General features: G+C 34.3%; 1 protein-coding gene across 1 annotated transcript in view; it reads left to right on the top strand.

Moving 5' to 3' along the window:
* The window catches only part of LOC139125597 (serine/threonine-protein phosphatase 6 regulatory ankyrin repeat subunit A-like), a 123,821-nt gene extending 107,244 nt beyond the window's left edge, over positions 1 to 16,577 (top strand). Inside the window, exons 19-33 of the mRNA XM_070691695.1 lie at positions 1,003 to 1,128; positions 4,036 to 4,134; positions 4,965 to 5,063; positions 6,454 to 6,552; positions 7,063 to 7,161; positions 7,716 to 7,808; positions 8,593 to 8,674; positions 10,248 to 10,405; positions 10,557 to 10,713; positions 11,664 to 11,776; positions 12,015 to 12,226; positions 12,756 to 12,855; positions 13,487 to 13,740; positions 14,917 to 15,023; positions 15,468 to 16,577. Of these exons, the coding sequence (XP_070547796.1) occupies positions 1,003 to 1,128; positions 4,036 to 4,134; positions 4,965 to 5,063; positions 6,454 to 6,552; positions 7,063 to 7,161; positions 7,716 to 7,808; positions 8,593 to 8,674; positions 10,248 to 10,405; positions 10,557 to 10,713; positions 11,664 to 11,776; positions 12,015 to 12,059 (1,170 nt within the window). The 3' untranslated portion in view covers positions 12,060 to 12,226; positions 12,756 to 12,855; positions 13,487 to 13,740; positions 14,917 to 15,023; positions 15,468 to 16,577. The remainder of the gene's footprint in view (positions 1 to 1,002; positions 1,129 to 4,035; positions 4,135 to 4,964; positions 5,064 to 6,453; positions 6,553 to 7,062; positions 7,162 to 7,715; positions 7,809 to 8,592; positions 8,675 to 10,247; positions 10,406 to 10,556; positions 10,714 to 11,663; positions 11,777 to 12,014; positions 12,227 to 12,755; positions 12,856 to 13,486; positions 13,741 to 14,916; positions 15,024 to 15,467) is intronic.
* Positions 16,578 to 19,950: the final 3,373 nt, after the last annotated feature.

Below are 19,950 nucleotides of genomic sequence, written 5' to 3' on the forward strand. Positions count from 1 at the left end.
TCTTTACTGAAGCTTACCAGGCTACCCTCGTTAAACAAGGTTTAATAAAATAATAAATAATAAATAAATACATGTAATACCGGTAGAATGAAAAAAGTCTGCGAACGTCTTGTCAAATAATTGCTTATTCATGCATTTAAATGACCTTTTGTAATTAGGGCGGCAACCCAGAGTGGTTTTACGTTTTCACCACCATGCAACTCATTCTCGGCCATTAAGCCTCATCTGTATCGCAGTATTTTTAATCACAGACCCAGTTAATGAACAGGACTCTATCCTCACTCTCCAAGGACTTGTAATCAAATTAAAAATTAAAAAGTGGGGACTGTGTCATCAACGATGACTTGTTAATACAGGTATACCAGCCCAGTTAACCTGTGCTAAAACATGGAATTTCCTTTCTCTAATTGTCAGAGTGTTCTAAGTATAAAAAAAGAGATAGGATGTAATGAATTTACAACTCATTGTGTATTCTCTCGAGTTTTAGCATCAACGTAGTAATAAGTATTGAAGGGGCCGTCTGTCATTCGTTGCTTGGTTGCACTATGGCGTGATCTCCACTTACATATAGCATAAATGGAGATTGCATCCATGTCAAATGTAAAAGCGTGGTTTTTTAACTATCACGGCACATTTTTTGGTTTGAAGATACAGTGTGCGCTTCAGATAATTCTCCTTCCAAAAAGAGGGATGCATTTTCCTCAGTGCTAAAGATAGATGATTTGGTCAGTCTGAATACTATTTCTATCTTCATCTTTTAATCAAATGTGATGTACTTGTGACATTGTAAAATTCTGCTGGTGATTTTAGGTCAATTCATGAAAATGGTGTCCATTACATGTATTACTGTAAAACATTACCTGCTACTTTGTTTAAATTTGTTAAGTAGAGATTCTGAGGATTACCAGCTCTGTTTATGTTCTTTAATTAATAATACAGTAGTAGCTTGAAAGTGTCTTCACAGTTTTTTATAACTTAATTTTCCCACTTTGAACTTATTAGGACAATCGAACTGCACTTCACCTTGCTTCCATCAAAGGACATTCAGAGGTTGTCACTGGGCTGTTTCAGAACTCTCCTTATTGGCCGTATCAGACCTCTTCTGTGCGAAAAGATATTGTTGATAAGGTAAGTGGTGTTCTCAATTACATATGCTGTTGATATTTAAAAATATTAATTCAAGTCATTCAATATTTGCTCGTTTTACAGCCAATGTAAATGTCAGTTTCCCATATTTTTATGTGAGATTCTTTCTAAATCAATTTGGTTTTATATAAATTTTTGAAAACAGTTGACTCACTATTTTAAAAGTGTCAATATGAGTAAATCAAATTTTTTTAGTATTCTTCTTTATTCTAAAACATAACAGAGGTGAATTCATTGGTCAATTTATGCGGTCAATATATTGAATCATAGAAATTATATCAGCCATTTATTAATTTTGTCGAATAATGAAGATATATCATCATAGTTGTTGGAGGTCAAGTCAACTGGCTACTTTGAATCAAATTGAGCAAGTAATAAGCCGACACCATTCACAGCAATGCAGACATTGGTTTAAACATTTTCTATGGCAGTGAATGAATGATATCCCTCAGTGTTGATACAAACGCATGATTGGTGCTATGTTTTGTCATAACATCCACAGTTGGATAAATAATTGATCAAATTACCGTAGCCACAAGGGATACCAACAGTGTGTCAGTTAGCTTGCAATGACTGCATTATGTTTAAATATTTAACTCTTTAAAGAAAATTGGTGCAAGCTGATTTATGTTGATATTCGATTTCATTGAAAGAAAATTGCACAAAATGTATTCATCAATTGTGTGACACAAACTACCGGTACTTATATTGAACTATATAATACAATTTTGATTATTTTCAATAGTGTGCTGTTTTATGTCAGAATCAATATTAGCAGCAAACGTCAAAGTGCAGTACCCTATAAGCTTGAAAGTTGTACAATTAAGCAATCTGTAAGCCTCCTTGTGTGCAAAATACACGCCATTAGAAGCTTCAGTTTCCCTGAAAATCATGCAAACTATCATGGCAATGGAATAATGTACAATCCTTTCTTCTTGTGTGTTTCAAAACTGAAAAAGTATCATTGCTGCTGTCAGAAATAATATACTCCTGTCGCTGCTAAATGTACATGCCTGAAAATGAGATCAAACTTTAGCAGTTTATCTGTGTTGTTCTGCAAAGCATCCGTGTAGTTGATATTGTGTTCAATATTGTGTCATCGTTGACTTTTGTGATGTTGGTTGGCACACTCAAAAGATGCCTGATGGCAGTAGACGGTCCTCATGGTATTGGTTAATTCTTGCCGTTTTCAGCCCTGGTCAGTATATCTGACATGTCTTTCTGTTTGGTTAAAGAGATAGAGTGTAAGACTTTTCATAATTGGACATTTCTCTAAATAGGAGTTGAATTTCTACCGTGATTCTTTTGTGATCACTAATCTTTTTTTAGTTTTTGGTCTATTTTTACTCACAGGTAGCTGTTTGTACTAATCTTGATTGTGATGATTTTAATGTTTGGCCACATAAAAAGGATAAAACAATGAACAAATGTTATTTTGGCAATTAGCTCTTTTTAGTTCATAGGATTCAGTGTGACCTACTTGCATTCCTTTAACAATGTAATGTTTTGAGGCTTAATGACTAATGTTACCGTATTGTCCACCATATTCTGTATTGTTGTTAAGTTTGAAAAAGACTAGTATTCTACATGTCATTATAGTTTTCCAAAATATACATGGATGGTCCAAATAATGATTCCTCTCTTTTTATCATGTATGCTCACTACCAAACAATATTTTGTTATTCTACAATATCATTTACAGGACTAATTCTTGATGATAGTAGCAGAGTAATGTCTTCACCTTACCTAAGTTTAATGCCATCACGAGTCATCAGCACCTCGAATTTTATTACCCTTTGACTTCCAATTACAACTCTTTACTTTGAATGCCTCTTGATACCAATAGCCTTATTACAGAGAGTGATTGATTGCTAGTTTATATCTCTTCATACACATTACTAATATACTATCACTTTATCGGCTGAAGGAGACTCTGTGCACAATGTCGATCTGAATTTCTAGGGAAAAAATGTAAATCCCATAGATTTTCAAGAAACAGCAAGAAGCTTTCGTTCCTATTTTTGTTTCTGTTGGCATAATTATATCCCAGTTGTTCATATTTGTGTTTTTGTAGGCATATTTAATATCCCATATTTCTCTAATTTTTGAAGACTCCAAAGTTTATGTATTGGGAATTATGTGGAAAGTACTCCAGGCCCTAAAACTTTGTCAACCATTTGAGAAATCTTGATCCATTTGATGTTACAATAAATGACAACCTGTGCCAATTTAATGTTACAATGTTGATATACACAAGGAAATAGTTATCATTAATGTTGTGTTTGATTAATTGTTGTCATTGTTGACACTTTAAACATCCATTCCTCTGCACATTACGATAATCGAACTGCCTTGCTCATCACTGGAAGGTTTATCTCAATGACATGTAAAAATTATATTGACAGGAATGTAAGACACAAGTTAATGTCTGAACTTTCAGCAAAATCGCAGATGTATGTTCATGTATGCAACCAATCTTTCCAGCTTAAAATATACATTTCTTTGAAATTGTTTGATTGGATGGTTTTAAAGTTTCAAACAACAAATATATTAATTCTACATTAGATATCTGAATCCCTTGTCATTACTGTCTAACTTACTTTTGTAAACTGATACAATTCGAATAGAATTGTTGAAAAAAGAGTGAAATAAAGGACAAGAACCAAAAAAATAATCCAGAATGTTTGCATAGACCATATTTTCTATCAATGAGTGATGAATCATTTGATCTCATGGAATACATGATTGTAAATTGCCCAAATGTCTGTGATCATAATGGCATTTGCTTAATAAATACAATAATCACTTTTGCAGTAGGTTGCCTTCTTATTCTACATGTATAGGTAATTTAATCATCTTATTTTCTCTTCACATATTGTACACAAACAGGACAAAAGAACAGCTTTACACCTTGCTACAATTCACGGGCACTTAGAAGTTGTCAAAATTCTGATTGAGAAAGGAGCCCATAAAGATGCAGTTGATAAGGTAAGTTGGGGAACTATGGAACTTTAGTTTGATTTAGTAATGACACTATTCCAAAAGGAGAGAGAATTTCAACATGTACAGAACCATCAGATCTGTTAGCATAGTCATGCAGAGATTATGGTACTCCTTGACAATATTTTGGATGAAGAAACACTTCAATGATTAATGCCAATATTCAGTAATGTTATTTTCATATAGTAACCACTCCAATATCATACTTTTACAAGGACAATCAATCTACCGTTCGCCTTACAGCGAATAATGTTTACAGCAGTATTTCTGAATATCTCCCTTATAATGACATCAAGATAACATAATTACCGCAGGCAAGATACATTAGTAGTATTGCACACGCACTATTTACATGCCTTGATATAAGGAGATCAACACCTCATATACATTGATGTATTACTGTGTCTTCAGTTCCTTTTAACCTTAGTCATCATTTTATCACCTTAACTTCTATTCTCATTTTGTATAAACAAAAAGAAAACAACTGCTTATCATCATCCTGCTATTAATAGACATTAGACTTTGTCAACAGTCTGTGTTAGAAAGGAGGAGATACGGAGTTGTTGACAGGGTACCTAAGAAAATGGAACTTAGATTTTGATATTATTTAAGATAACATTCAAAATTCAACTTTAAAATAGAAATAAGTTTACTATATACTTGTCATCACATGTGTAGGCACAGTCATTCATAGATAACTCACCATTGGAGTTTATAAATTACATGACAGTCACAGTGCTTATAGTTGAATATTCGGAAATGTTGATTTTGATGTATTTTGATGCAACAACTTTCTCTTCTTACTCCATACACTCTAGAACAATCGAACAGCACTTCACCTTGCAGCAATTAAAGGTTTCCTCAGCATCACTGAGTATCTCTGTGATAAGGGCATTGGCTTGAATGCCACTGACAAGGTATGTTTGTTTATTCAGTAACGGTGCATTTTCACTATTTGACATCATTTTCTAATATTATATAGGGCTCAGCCCTTGGTGTCGCGCCAGGGGTTAAGATTGGCAATGTTATTTATATTGATTCATGATAAACTCTAATTGTTACTTCATAAACGTTTATATGACAACTATGCCCAGTTTCCCTCTGATGAAAGCAGTTCACGTACGTACACGACGTCAAACCCTGCAGCAGGGCAGGTATAGATTTTCTGTAGCGTGTAAAAATGTTGGACAAAAATTGGCAACTTTTACAATGATAACAGCCTATTGCGTTAAACAAGGGACGTATTATGCAATCATTATCATTGCAATGGTAAACCGCACTGCCCACCTTCCACTTGCAAGCTGAAAACTGTAGCGTTCCGTCTAAAAACTGGCAATTTTTGATTCTAATTATTGACACAGGGGGCGCTCTTCTGTAATTCAATCCCAGCATTCTTTGCGTATGCCCCCGTTCATATGCATGACAGTTGTCCCCCTTTATCTATATTAACGATATTTTGTATCAGCGACAAGGTGCATAATAACATGTACTGGCTAATAAAAGAGGTATATTTTATAAAAGGCATGTTATATAATAGTAATTTGTTTCGTATTTGTTTATTTACGAGTACTCGAGAAAAAAACATGGCGGCGCACACAAAAGAAGGGTACACTTCCGGTTACTTGCATAGTATATTATGAATAAGCGCATGCGTAGTCAGTAAGCTGCTGGCGCGACTATAAATAGATAAGCAGCGCATGTATAACCAGAGAGAAAAAAATCGGTAAAGCATAAATGTAGTGAAATCTTTAACACTGACAACTATTTGTCATGATGCTGTAAATGTACATGATCTCTTTGAGAATGGCATTTTCTTGAATGCCGCAGTCTAGGTAAAACAGATATTTTCAGCACAAGTTACACCTGCAAATACTGAGATAGAAAGTAATGATATATAGCTTTTAACCTTTAAGTTGAACTTTCATTTGGATTTTTCAGACTGAATTGTTTGAACTTCAAACAAAATACTTTCACAGCAATTAATAACTCAACAATCAATATATCAAGTCACTGGATATCAAACCATAGATCTCAGCCTCTGTCTTGAGTATCAAACTTCATATTCTAGATGAAATAGGTTGCCTTGCTGACAGAAACCAACATAAATAGCATGAACCTGGAAAATCATTCAGAACATTTCATAGACCATAGTACCAGTTATTTCTGAAGTAATCTCAATGAACACAGAGACGGCTATAAACTGGCCAAATTCTAGACAATGTGAGCAATCACTATTGTAGTGTCTTAAATGCCTATTTTTGTCTTCTTTTCATCACCTTGTTGTTCTGTTATCATTTCATACACAAGGACCAGAGAAGTGCTCTACACCTTGCTGCGTTTCATGAACACCTTGATGTCGTAAAGGCTCTATGTGAGAAAGGAGTAGATAAAGGTATTGTTGATAAGGTAAATGGAAAACCACAACTTAAAATGTTTGGTAGCAGTGAAAATAATCTGAAAAAGAGCGATAATTTCACCATGAATAATCAGACGTGGAGGCACATTTGTGCATAGATTTCTCCACATCTTTGTTTTCATTCAAGAAACATCCAATTTCTAAACACTCAATGGGAAATCCAACATCCTTTTACCTTGCATTCATTAAAGGTCACCTGAATATTTCTGCTGAGCATTTGTGTGACAATGGAATCGACAAAGATCCCACTGACAAAAACATTTTCATCATTAGTGACTGTCAACCTATACTGGTTTATGTGCTCAGTAGATGAAAAAGCATAATGACAGAGAATATATCAGGTTTAGTTGAAAATTCAATTTTTGCAATAAGTAGAATATTCAGAAAATGTTGATAAATACTATAAACACTATAGATGACAATAACTTAAGCAACCTGACCACAATTCTCCAGTTTTCTCTTTGTAATTAGTTGATGCTATTTCTTTGTTCATATACTAGGATGAGAGAAATGCCCTTCATCTTGCGGCTCTTAAGGGATACTCAGAAATTGTCAGCTTTCTTTGTAAGGAGGGCATAGATAAAGATGCAGTCGATAAGGTGAAGTAGTATTAGTGATGAATTAGTCAATGAAATAATTTGGTTAGGGGAGAGAGAGAATGTGCAAGAGTATGTGTTATATGTTCCTGTCAACATTGTTCATATCCGGTGGTGTTTGCTGTAAAATTTCAAATTTGTCGTCGTAAGAGTAGTTACATGTAAATTTCTAGGTATCTATAATAGACATCATCTGATATAGATATCAGCCATGATATTTATGGTAAACATCCAGATATGCACCATAAACATCATCAATTTTGGAGTTTTCCCAAACTACATTTTCAATTTGATACTGAACAAATTAAACAAATTTAAAAAAAGCTGCCTCTCTCTCCCACGATGCAATGTTACCAACATTAACATATGAGCAGTTTCGAGTAAGAAGTGTATTTCGGACAGGTAAATAAAGGAATAATATATATTAATCTTGTAGTGTCATCCCATAATTATTCAATAAACTTCTTGGAAATTTTAGACAAGCTCTAGCAAATATTCTATGGTACAGTCAAGCTCCAATATACATAATAAGTATTGATTTCAAATACCTTTTCCAGGACAAAAACAATGCCCTGAATTTGGCATCAAGACATGGACACAGTCAAGTTGTCAGCATATTGCTTCAAAGTAACCAGCCTGAAGATGATGAGGTAAATAAATTTCTCCATTTTTTCCACACAAGGATAATTATCCTACAGAGTCTTTATTTATTCATGTATGAAGGCATCTTAGCACAAAAATTACAGATCACTTGGCCTGTTGCCAAAATAAGTCTGCTATCTTTATTCTGCTATCAAAATTTGAACTTTGTGAAAGTAGTTCCATATTTTCAATCTATTGCCAGGAACATTAGCAAAACACCTCTTCACATTTTACACCTCATTGCAACATTGACATTTGATGTATTTTCCTACCTTGGATTTGCCGTCTACATGAGAAACACTGCAAATAGATTTTGTCCAGCAAGCCGGGTATTTGTTGTACAGGATTCATCTTAAGGGTAATAGGGGAGTGTTAAGACAGTTGGAGAATACAAATCTCAAGAAGCCAGGGATCTGAGGCCTGACACATTTGCATGATGGCATGCTGATTAACCTTTCCCAGGGAAAGTTCTTGTATCGGACTTGACAAATTTACCAGCCATGTGTTGAATGTGCGTTCATCGAATTACCGGTAGTCTACCACAATATTGCATTATTCCATGGATGGTACAGCCATGGCTACCGGTAGTAAAAACACTTGGTGATAAGTCTTTGGCAATTAACTGGCTTTCCAAAATGGTATACTTAGAGAAACAATGGATGTCAATGCCATCCAGACATAACTACATGCATATGTTCATATCAAGAGCTTAATTGAAATATGTAACATTGTATACTTTTTCAGACATGTACACTGCCAGTTACAACTTCATGTTCAACATTCACATCACAGCCTACTAGTTTTGGAGTCTATCAAGATAGCAATTATCAGTCAGTACCTCCGGGCAATCAAGAAAATCCACAAAATTTAACAGGTAATACTCCTCATGTCTTTGCTTTTAATATCAAAGTCAGACAACCACCCACAGTGTCAGACCAGAACAGCTGCTCTTTATTTGGTAACATTTTGTCTCTGTTAGCCTAGTACATCTCAATAACAGTAATCCCTTGTTTACATGATTTTATCCTTCTGGTTACGAGGAGAGCACATTAAATATGAGAATTTGTTTATACAATGGGTAAGGATCTGTACACCTACTCCACCATTCCTCTTAAGATGATCCCAGAGTCTTGCAGAAATGAACAGAGCAATTGTAGTTTACTATACTTTTTAGCATTTTGGTTACCGTATGAAATTCTTTGCTGTATTCTGCATTAATTTGTGCAACACATCATATTCTACCTTCAGAGTATCTCCATTGGAATGTGATCTAACCATCACTTCTCTACATTCCTTGGTGGTGGAGGGTAGAGATGTTGGGCCAACTCTCAAAAAATAGAACTTTGCTTCCACTGATTAGCATTCTTCGTTGTTCAGATTGTAAATTATATTAAATTTTTGTATTGTATGATTTTTCCTCATCATTGTGAATTATGAATGTATAATCTCCAAAATCTCAGGCATGTGTCTTCAGAATTTTGAATTGTACCGCACCTTGACATGACACGTCAGCAGTTTGTGAATATGCTAATTTGTTCTAATGTTGTTGAATTATAACAAAAAATTGCTTTGTTTGTTGTCAGTTTGTAAGTCGTATAAGCCATGGCAACGGCAAATGTTGATAGATTGAAATACAGTCAATGTAAGGAATGTAGATCTCAACCATTGGCATTGCTGATTGTAGTTGGAGATATGGAGTAACAGTGATGTTCCACTACCATCCTTTGCCCTTAAAACTTTCTACAAATTTCCTTCAAGTATAGTTCTGCATGTGACTACACTTCTAGCATGTCCTGACACCAAAGTGATAAATGGGTTATCTTTCTCTGCATTTTGCAAGTAACTTTTCTTGTCAAAGTCAGAGCATTAGCTAAGACATTGCTAGAGTATCAAAACTTTAGAACAAAGTTAACCTTAATGACGAAACCTTAGCAACGCATTACTTTATCCTTAATGAAAATCATACTGGAAATGTAAGTTGATATGGTAACTATTCTAAAATGTCTTGCATATCACAAAAGCCATTCTTGTGTTAATAGACATATCGAATAAGCAATTATATATTTATAAACTAGACTTCAAATGTTGAAATGTCCTGACTTGCATTGGTTTATTTATGGTTTGCTTCGGCACATTCACATCCCAATGTAAGTTTCTATCTTTAACTTCTAAAGGATGCATTGACTATTGATAATCAACTGGTGTGTAGTTCAATCCAAAATCAATTTTGCCTCAACAGGTCAATATAGGGAAGAATGAAGGTGATATTTTCCATTTCTCATGTTCATTTTATTTCTTCCTCCCTGTGTTACAGCCATTGCCTGAAAACTTGACCGAGTAACTCTTGAGCATTTGAATGCAAACTGAAACAAACAAAATTTACATGACTTGTATGGCTTGTATTTTGTATTTGTAAAAGAGGATTCTCCTCCCTTTTTCAATTCCAGGTCACCTTCAAACATTACCATCAACACGAATGCAAGTATCAACTGACCCAGGGACAAGTCAACATGGAGATAGCATCAGTCAGGTTATGGGTCTGAATCGTCAACCATTCAATGATCAGTCGCTGCTACCAAGACCTGCAATAGGGGCAAATAACCAGGTTCAGCAACCTTTTATAATGCCTCCCATTATTTCCGATTTAACTGGATATCCTATGTTTGCACACTTGTCTTCCATTCAGTTTTGACAAACATAATGTTTCAACTCAAGAGAGCATTGATCTTACATATCCAACTGCATTCCACTTCCAGATGTTCAACAGTACGAGTTATCCAACAAATGCAGGCATTCAACCAGGAATACCAATCCAAAGTTCAAACCAACTGTCATCGTTTTCTATTTCACAACCTCAGCCAAGTGACAGAACTATTGAAACTTATGTTGCAGCTCCACAGCAGTTTATACCAGGTATGTATCATCGTTGATAAGTGTTAGTCAGAGCAGAAATAATGTGTAAAGATAAGAGGAATATTAAATCATTTAATGTGACGTAAATCACCTTATTATTGCATTAGCATGTCATCTTGCTGTTGTTTGAAATAAAGTCTGACAGAATCATGTTCATGAGATGAGTGTAACGTGATGATCCAGTTTAGACAGTGTTTGAGTGTAACTGTAATGATCAGTATAGACAATGTTTGAGGTGTAATTGTGTTGATCCAGTTTAGACAGTGTGTGAGTTAAATATGGTGATCCAGTTTAGACAGTATGTGAGTGTAACAGTGATGATCCAGTTTAGAGAGTATCGAGTGTAACTGTGATGATCCAGTTAGAGAGAATGTTAGTATAACTGTGATGATCCAGTTTAGACAGTATTTGAGTGTAACTGTGATGATCCAGTTTAGACAGTGTTTGAGTGTAACTGTGATGATCCAGTTTAGACAGTGTGTGAGTATAACTGTGATGATCCAGTTTAGACAGTGTTTGAGTGTAACTGTGATGATCCAGTTTAGACAGTGTTTGAGTGTAACTGTGGTGATCCAGTTTAGAGAGTGTTTGAGTGTAACTGTGATGATCCAGTTTAGACAGTGTTTGAGTGTAACTATGATGATCCAGTTTTGACAATGTGTGAGTGTAAATGTGATGATCCTGTTTAGACAGTGTGGGAGTGTAACTGTGGTGATCCAGTTTAGATAGTGTTTGAGTGTAACGGTGGTGATCCAGTTTAGACAGTGTTTGAGTGTAACTGTGATGATCCAGTTAAGACAATGTTGAGTGTAATTGTGGTGATCCAGTTTAGACACCACCCTATCACTATTTTGTTCAATGGAAGTAGAATACTTCGTTGATAAACATATTTTATTGCTGTGTGTAGATATGTTACTTATTTTCTTTTAAATTGTCATATTGCATTGCAGCTTATACTAACCAATATCAAAACCAAGTCCTGGATCTGGGATATGGTTCCTTTCCATCAACCATTACTACTGCCATGCTGCTCCCTCAGCCCTCCATTGGCAATACCAAATTTGTAAGTTTGCCATTTCATGGTGTATACATTTATGTCTTTTGCAACAAGGTTATCACACATTTGTCATCTTCAATTGAGGAATAGGTTGATGTTTGCTTAGCATACATTTTTTCGTAAACCCTAAATACCATGAATGTTGATATGAAGGTGTTTCCACTTATCTTTGAAGATGTATGAACAGTACTCCTAACTATTAAGAAATGTAGCATTATTTTACATTTTTTTTGTTCTATACTAGAATCAGCTCTACACAGAGTCAGCCACATCTAAAGCGTTCACATGATGGGTCATTGAAGCTAACGGAAGCTACCTTGCCACCTTCTGAAAGTAACCATCCATTAATAGAAATGCACAATGAAAGAGAAAAACGGCCAAGAGTTAATAACACTGTCTCAATGACAGATACCAATCCCAGCCAGTATTTAAATATGAATGATTACACAAATTCAGGTAATGCTCATCTTAGTGACTTTGGGGTTAGATCTCAATATCAAAAAGTGAATTAAATTTGATGCTTATTCGTAGCAAGATGCTTACAAAAATTCAGACATTTATCAAATGGACTTCTCTTTGCATGTTGTCATTCAATGGATATTACCCATATGATGTTCACATAGCCTATACCAAATTTTACTTCTGAATAGGTAACAATTCTGTCTTACCATATGCAGTTGAAGGTATTGAACAAGGAAATATTCAATCACATACAAGTAAATTTTGATATAAATGCCAATGTTTGAGCTGTGTTCAAATTATAGTATTTCAGTCTTTCTACTTAAAGTATAATTAGATGTATGAAGCACAAACTTTGTCAAATGAGAGGGGAAGGATAAGTCAAAGTAAAAAAGTGATTTAAAATTAGAAGTGAACATTTCATTTAAATGAATCTTCAAATGTCACAATTATACTAACATTAAAATTACTTTTTTTAACACCTCAACATTCTATTTCATTTTTTTTGAATGATTTGAAAACCTAGCAACTGTACCCAGTCAGTTACATACTCCAATACCACCTGGTCCAAGCCCTTCTGTTACAGTGCAGACACCTATGTTAGTGGAAAGAGAGAAAATGTAAGTGTGCTTAATGAGAAATATATCAAGATGTCTATTTCACTTTACATTATTAGAGCAATTAGACATCAAGCAAGTACATATTCCTTATAATTCAAAATTGTACAGTTGAACTGTTACCAGTTAACACTGTTTGTACTGCATAAGAAGGCACAGTTGACGCCTATAGCCATCATTTATCAATACAGAACCACTCAATAAACTGTATATATACCATTCATGGTCGCAAAGTCCATAAGCATTTTAAATGTTACCTCCACCCATGATGCACTTCGATAAGAGTTGATAACTTCTGCAAAACTACAAACAATTATCAGTCATATTTTACATACAGCTTTAAGAAAAGATTATTGGTACTTGAAATTGACAACATTTTTGAGTTATCTTTCTGTAAGGATTTATCATGATGTATTTTGTCATATTCCTCATTGTCTTGTGTTTTCTTCCTTTTTATTCTGTGTTTATACCATGAGGATCTTGTATATGACATCTAATCAATACTATTTGAGATATGATGGTCTGAGACACTTTCAGCTTTCTGTTGCGCTAGTTGAAATGTATTTTATTAAGTGTGTTATGCCAACAATACCAATATGTTTTATTGTTGTCATTTTTATAAACTGCAATTACTTTCCAGAGCTCAGAATCAGTCATATCACGTGCACAGTCAACTTCAAAATGAATCAGTGACACATGTAATTTCCAATGGTCCACTCACTCAAACGGTTGAGCAGCACCAGCCAAGAAGCAGTGGTTCTAACACCGAAAGAGTTGTCACTGGGAAGACCTATTTAGATCTAGATAAGCAGACGAAAAGTGGTAAGTTCCGAAATTCAAAAAGATACAAGAAATATTTGATCATTTGCGTCATGCGATGATAATGTGGTTCAAGTTTCAGTTTCAATATTGCATCAAACTTATTTGAATTGAAAGGTTATACAACCAATGTGTACCATAATATTTGGCTCGATTTAGGTCTGCATTGTTATCCAATGTTAGGTGTATGTATCAGTAAGTGGGTTTTAAAAGTATTATATTTCTGTGGGCTATCAATCCACATCAACTAGATATAGTAAGAGAGTATTTGGTTCAGATCATTGGCACACAAGAAATTCATGCCTATAATAGGCTTTTCCATTCTTCTTTCCTTACAGGCAAATTTCTATGATGGACTTGCTGTTGCAAGCTACTGGTATTACTCCTGATAATAATCAGGGCTTGGAAGACTCAGGTATGAATATTATAGAAGAGTCTTAGAGTAAAGAATAAAAAACAGCTACTCCAACACTATTCCTTTTTTCATCGTTTTAACAGTATAAATGTTTGTCCCTTTAAGAATGAACATCATACTTGTCACCATCAGATACTCTAAGTTATTTAATTTAAATGCCAAAGTAAATTCACTCCATAGAAAGTCTTTTATGATGTTCACATAACAAGGGAAGGGTTTGTGTGGCACTGAATGCAAAGAATAACACTCTGTAAACCCTTGTTACTTCTATCATGCTATCATGCAGTAAATTTTCGATCAGATTTGAACTCACAACCTACATCACCCAGTCACCTAGTGAAAATATCGTAATCAAAACCACCAACAAAAATTACCACAGTGACCTTAAAAAAGAGTAGTTCAATAAGTAAGTTAAGTTGTTAGACTGCCACCCCTACACACATTTTAGAGTTTGTGAACACTCGCACTCACATACTCACTATCACTCATCTAATACTAACTTTATGAACGCAATTAAACGTTGCATAAATGGCTGAAAGATGACAACCATTTATCAAATGAATTATGTTCATCAAATTTCACCTTCAAATTAGACTGCTAATCCCATGCTGCCTACCTAAGAAACTCATTTCACCATTTTAGACCGAAAATTTTCCTTTTCAAGATAATCTGATGATATCATTTCATGATGACTGTGATTTCATAACATAATCAAACATTGTCAAATGGGTTTGTCCAAACAAATTAGTTTGATTTTTATTTTGTGTACTTCATTAATGCCGGTGAATTTTCTCAATTAACTGAAACATAAACAATTTTAAATTTGTTCACTACAGGTGTAACATCAAACATGGAAGAGAATATTACAAATGTACCTGGAGCCATCACTGCAACCCACACTGCTTCCAATGTGCAGACAGGTTTAAATGTTCAAAATGAGTCAGTAAGTGTTTGTTGTTGGATAAGTTGAACACACAGAAAATTATATCATTTTAACATCGCCCAAGTAGCCCATTTGCCAAACAATTAACATCTGTTGTAGCTGTAATTGTAAAAAATAAATCAGGAGTAGAGATTTGGGAATATTCATTGCTTTCATTACGTATTCACTGCCTATGGAAAGTTGTTAATGTATTAATGTACACGTTCTATAAAATACTGAAATTGGACACATCTTTATATTCATACAGGTGAATGTCTGTACTGTGTGACAATCCTTAGATATGATCAGAGATTTACTGCTTTTTACCTGTAATAACTTAACTGTAAAATGTCAGCCCAGCATTACACAGTGTTACTATAACTTTGGTATTTTTGATCTTAATATCAGCGTTCCGTGATTTGACATACAAACAGTCATGATTGGTCTCATGTATTACCTTTACAGCATGTCATCTATCATGGAACTGACACTCCACAAAGAGACATTGGAAGTCAATCAAGGATAAACGATTCAACGTCACAACTGTCAGCAGCTAACCTGAATACCAAGCCTAGCAGCTCTCATGTTTGTACTATTTGTGACAAAACATTTATGTCTAATGATGAACTTGAAGACCACATGAATTTACACAGAGATCCTAACATCAAGCCACACCAATGTGATCAATGTGATGCCTCATATACACTGAAAAGAAACCTGACAAGGCACATCAAATCAGAACATGGTCCGTCAATACAAATAGTATGTGACATATGCAATAAAACATTCAAAACAAAACAAAATCTGAAGGAACACCAAGTTGTACATAATAATGATGAAGCATCATTTAAGTGTGATCATTGTGGAAGCAAATATAAACGAAAGAAAGATTTAAATCATCATCAACGTAAGAAACATAATATATCACTGAATTACAAAATGAGACAGCAAAACCTGTATTTCTTCTCTCATGTTAAGAATTACTAATTTCCCATGTCATAATGCAAAGAAAAGTCATTGAGGCTAAATATTAACACCGTTTACACGCAACCTACGTGTGCAGTTTTCCACAAAAAAATGTACAGGGATTAAGTTGCAACCCGGAGAAACCCAAATTTCAAATGTATACTCAAGTGTCAGTTTTAATGGGTTTCTGTCTCATGACACTTAAGTTTACCGATACTAGTTTTTTCAAGAGTCACAAATATAATTATTCACTATTCAAATACTAGGTTTTTTACTATGGTTTATGTGGAAAAAGAAAAACAGAATCAATTCCCATCCTAAGAATGAGAATGATTATAATCATTCTCATTCTCCAACATGTAGCTTTAGGATCTTCAGACTTAAAAAGGTCAGATTAGAAGTATTAGGTACAGGATAACCAACACACTAATAATAAGATTAATAAAATCTAGGGATTATGAAATTTATATTCCATTATATAATTTGTGCACTTATTCTCAATTGTGAAAGTAGTTATTGACGATGCCATACTCATTTTTGGTCAAGTTATATTCTGATGACAATGTAAATACAACGTTACAGAATTTTCTAATGTTAACCTTATCATTTTGACTTCTTATGAATATTTTTAAATATGCATTTCTTTGTTTATCTTTTATATCAAGTAAAATGTTTAGAGATGCACATAAATTGTGCGTTATATTTTCTGTATTACATTCTGCATTCTATATTCTAAATTATGTCTACTTTATCATATTAGATATCACAACAGCTTTTAAATTAAGGTAGATGCATCTCAGGGACAGATATTCGGTCTTTCAAATTTTTACAATTCTTTTGTAAAGCTCTTGGAGTAAGAAAAACTTGTTCCACTTGGTTTAATATTTCCCTATATGAGTTTAAACAGGAATGGTGACCATTTTGAATTCAAATGTCAATAAATATTGTGTAATTTGTTCCTCTAGTAACAAGTTTGTGCAGTGACCAATAATTTTTGTTCTTGATTTGGTCTTTGACTTTCACGGTGCATACTACTACAAAAACGCCCCTCAAGTATGGTATGGTATGGATATTTATTATAGTGACATTTGCACTCGCAGCTCTCCGCTGCAACTGAGACAAAATACAAAATGCAAAACTGTAAAAATACAATACGTGCAACCAGCCCACACGGGCTTACAGGTCACTTCAAAGCAGTAAAGTACAATAAATTAGCACTGGTGATACAAAAAAGTTTTCCTGACATAATAAGCTGCTTCAACAAAGCGTGCTAACGGTCTACAACAATTTGTAAATGAAAATTTTAACTTTTCAGGGTCTGATAAGTCACTGAAGTTTGCTAATTTTTAGCTCCCATAGCCATATGTATATATGGCAATGGAAGCTATTCTTATCGGCTAGGGAAATGTCTGTATGTCTGTATGTCTGTCCGTCAACATCAAAAACTCCAAAACCGCTGCACATTTCATTTTGATATTTGGTGTGTACATTGATGATGGCTGTAGATGAGATTTTGTTCAAATGAAGTTGTCATTGCCAAAAAATATGCGAATTAAATGAAAAAATGTAAAAACAGTCAAAATTGAAAAACTCAATAACCACTGAGCAGATTACATGAAAATTTGCATGTAAGTACTTTGGCTGACCTGAAATGATTGTGCTTTTTTTGATTTTTTGATATTGTTGAAAATATGCAAATTAGTGCCAAAAAAGGCGTTTGGGTAAAAAATCTAATTCTTCATAACCGCTGGTCAGACAGCTTTGATATTTGGTATACGGGTCCCTAGGGATAACCCAAATTGGATTTGTTCAAATTGTGATGAAATATGCAAATCTGTATTTTTAAGGAATTTTTTTGTCATTTTTGGTCAAAAATTTATTTCATCAAAACCACTTGTCTGACAGCTTTGATATTTGGTATACAGGTTCCTACAGATAAAGTAAATGTGATATGTAGAATATATGATGAAATCTGCAATTTTGTGTTTTTGGTGCAATTTTTGCCATTTTTGGTCAAAAAATGTGTTTCTCAAAAACTACTTGTCTGATGCCTTTGATATTTGGTATACAGGTTCCTAGGGGTTCTCTTAGTGTGATATAGTGAAATTTGATGAAATCTTCAATTTTTGTATTTTGGGTCAATTTTTGCCGTTTTTGGTCAAAATATTTGTTTCTCAAAAGTTAGTCATGTGATAATGTTGATATTTGGTATACATTTTTATACATAATTATGATGAAATCATCAATTTTGTATTTTTGCAGCTAATTTTGCCATTTTAGGTCAGGCCAACCTGAAATGAGCTATCAAAGATCTCAACCTTCTTCATCAATACATATGTCACGAAAAGTTGCTCTCTACATAACACAGCAGAGCTCTGTTGACTATTGGGTCGCTTGTTTTTTTCAAAACCGCTGGTCAGACAGCTTTAATATTTGGCTAACAGGTCCCTAGGATGACCTTAGTGAGATAATTTCATACAGTCAGGAAATACTTAATTTTGTATCCATGTCTATAGTAGCTTCAGGGACATTGGCCCTATGTTTAAGATAATGCGGTGATTCAGTAAGCATTTGAAATGGTAAACTGTATTTGGTGTTGAAATGCTGTAAAAAATAATGAGAAAACATAGCTGAGGTGATTTCAGCAGGTTTGGTTTCCAACAAATATATTCAAAGTTTTTTTCAATGTTAAAGAGTGATGGAGAGGGGGGGAGTCCTGGCAGATTTTGAAAAAATACAAACAAATGTCAATAAAAAATCAGCCACAGAAGGTTGTCAAAAAGAAAAGGTGGGATAGTGGGAAAAAAGAATGTACAATGTATCGGATAAAAAAGATAATGTTCCTCATCAATCTTCCAGACAACCCCCTTTTATCAAATGGTACACCCCTGATGTATTTTTGTGTGCAATTAACCATGCAGTGTATTTAGTTTAAGATGTCAATCAAGTTAGGTAATGATTTGAAAGGAATAGTCAAGTTCACCACAGTTAAAGTTCTTAATATTATTTCTTGTGTCATCATCCATGTATAATTGGTTAAGTTTGTAAGTTGCTCCAGATGTGGATGTACCAGCTGTTCTGGAAGAAAACAATGTTTACTTTTCCCTGTAGGGTTTCTGAGTTGATGATTGTATGTTGAAATCTCTCCATGTATCTGGTGCATGGGCAAAATGTAAATATCGGTTGCATGTTATGTATTTCAGTCTATGTCAAATATTGTAAATGAAAAACAATGAACAGTTTGCTGTGTGCTTGTAAAAGATAACATGTTTGTCAATACATATTAAAACTGCCTTGCAGTTTTGTTGTCTTAAAAATTGTCACAGAAGTAGAAAACGAAAAGAAACTAATCAAATTGCTATAACATATTCACCCTCAGTGTCTGTAGGCCTATACTTAACTATTTATCATTACATTCAGCTTTTTGTTATATCTTTATCACTCTTCATGGGCCAAGGGACATTTGGGGTCAATGTCATCACTCTGTGCCAGTCTGTGAATGTCAGTCTGTCTGTATGTGTATGTCCATGTTTCATACAATTGTTGGTTTGTTTTGATAACTGTATGGGAGCGAACAGTGATTATTGTCACTATTTTTCTATAATTTTGTCATACAATATTCTACGATGATGGTCATATGCCTTACAGTAAAACAGAAAATGCGTTTCTGTTTCTGGGGTACGCAAATCACAAAATTCACAAATTCTATCTTCTACGTCTAGGTCTTGAAATCTACCCTTTTCAAGGGGAGGGTACCTGATCTCAACTGAGCAATGAGAGACCTCCGGCTCCGACATAGATTTACCTTTATATATAGGTACTCTTCAGGGCCATAGGTCTCTTTAAAAGTTACGTACGTACGTAGCTTGGGTTTGCTCTGTACAGAGCTAGCCCATTCCCATTTAGTGTGATTATATAATAGGTCCTTTACCATGGACAGATTACATGATACGACAGAATCAAATATGTCAGCCCTTCCTAA

Source organism: Ptychodera flava (assembly GCF_041260155.1).
Source record: "Ptychodera flava strain L36383 chromosome 3 unlocalized genomic scaffold, AS_Pfla_20210202 Scaffold_25__1_contigs__length_14229661_pilon, whole genome shotgun sequence".
Taxonomy (NCBI): domain Eukaryota; kingdom Metazoa; phylum Hemichordata; class Enteropneusta; family Ptychoderidae; genus Ptychodera; species Ptychodera flava.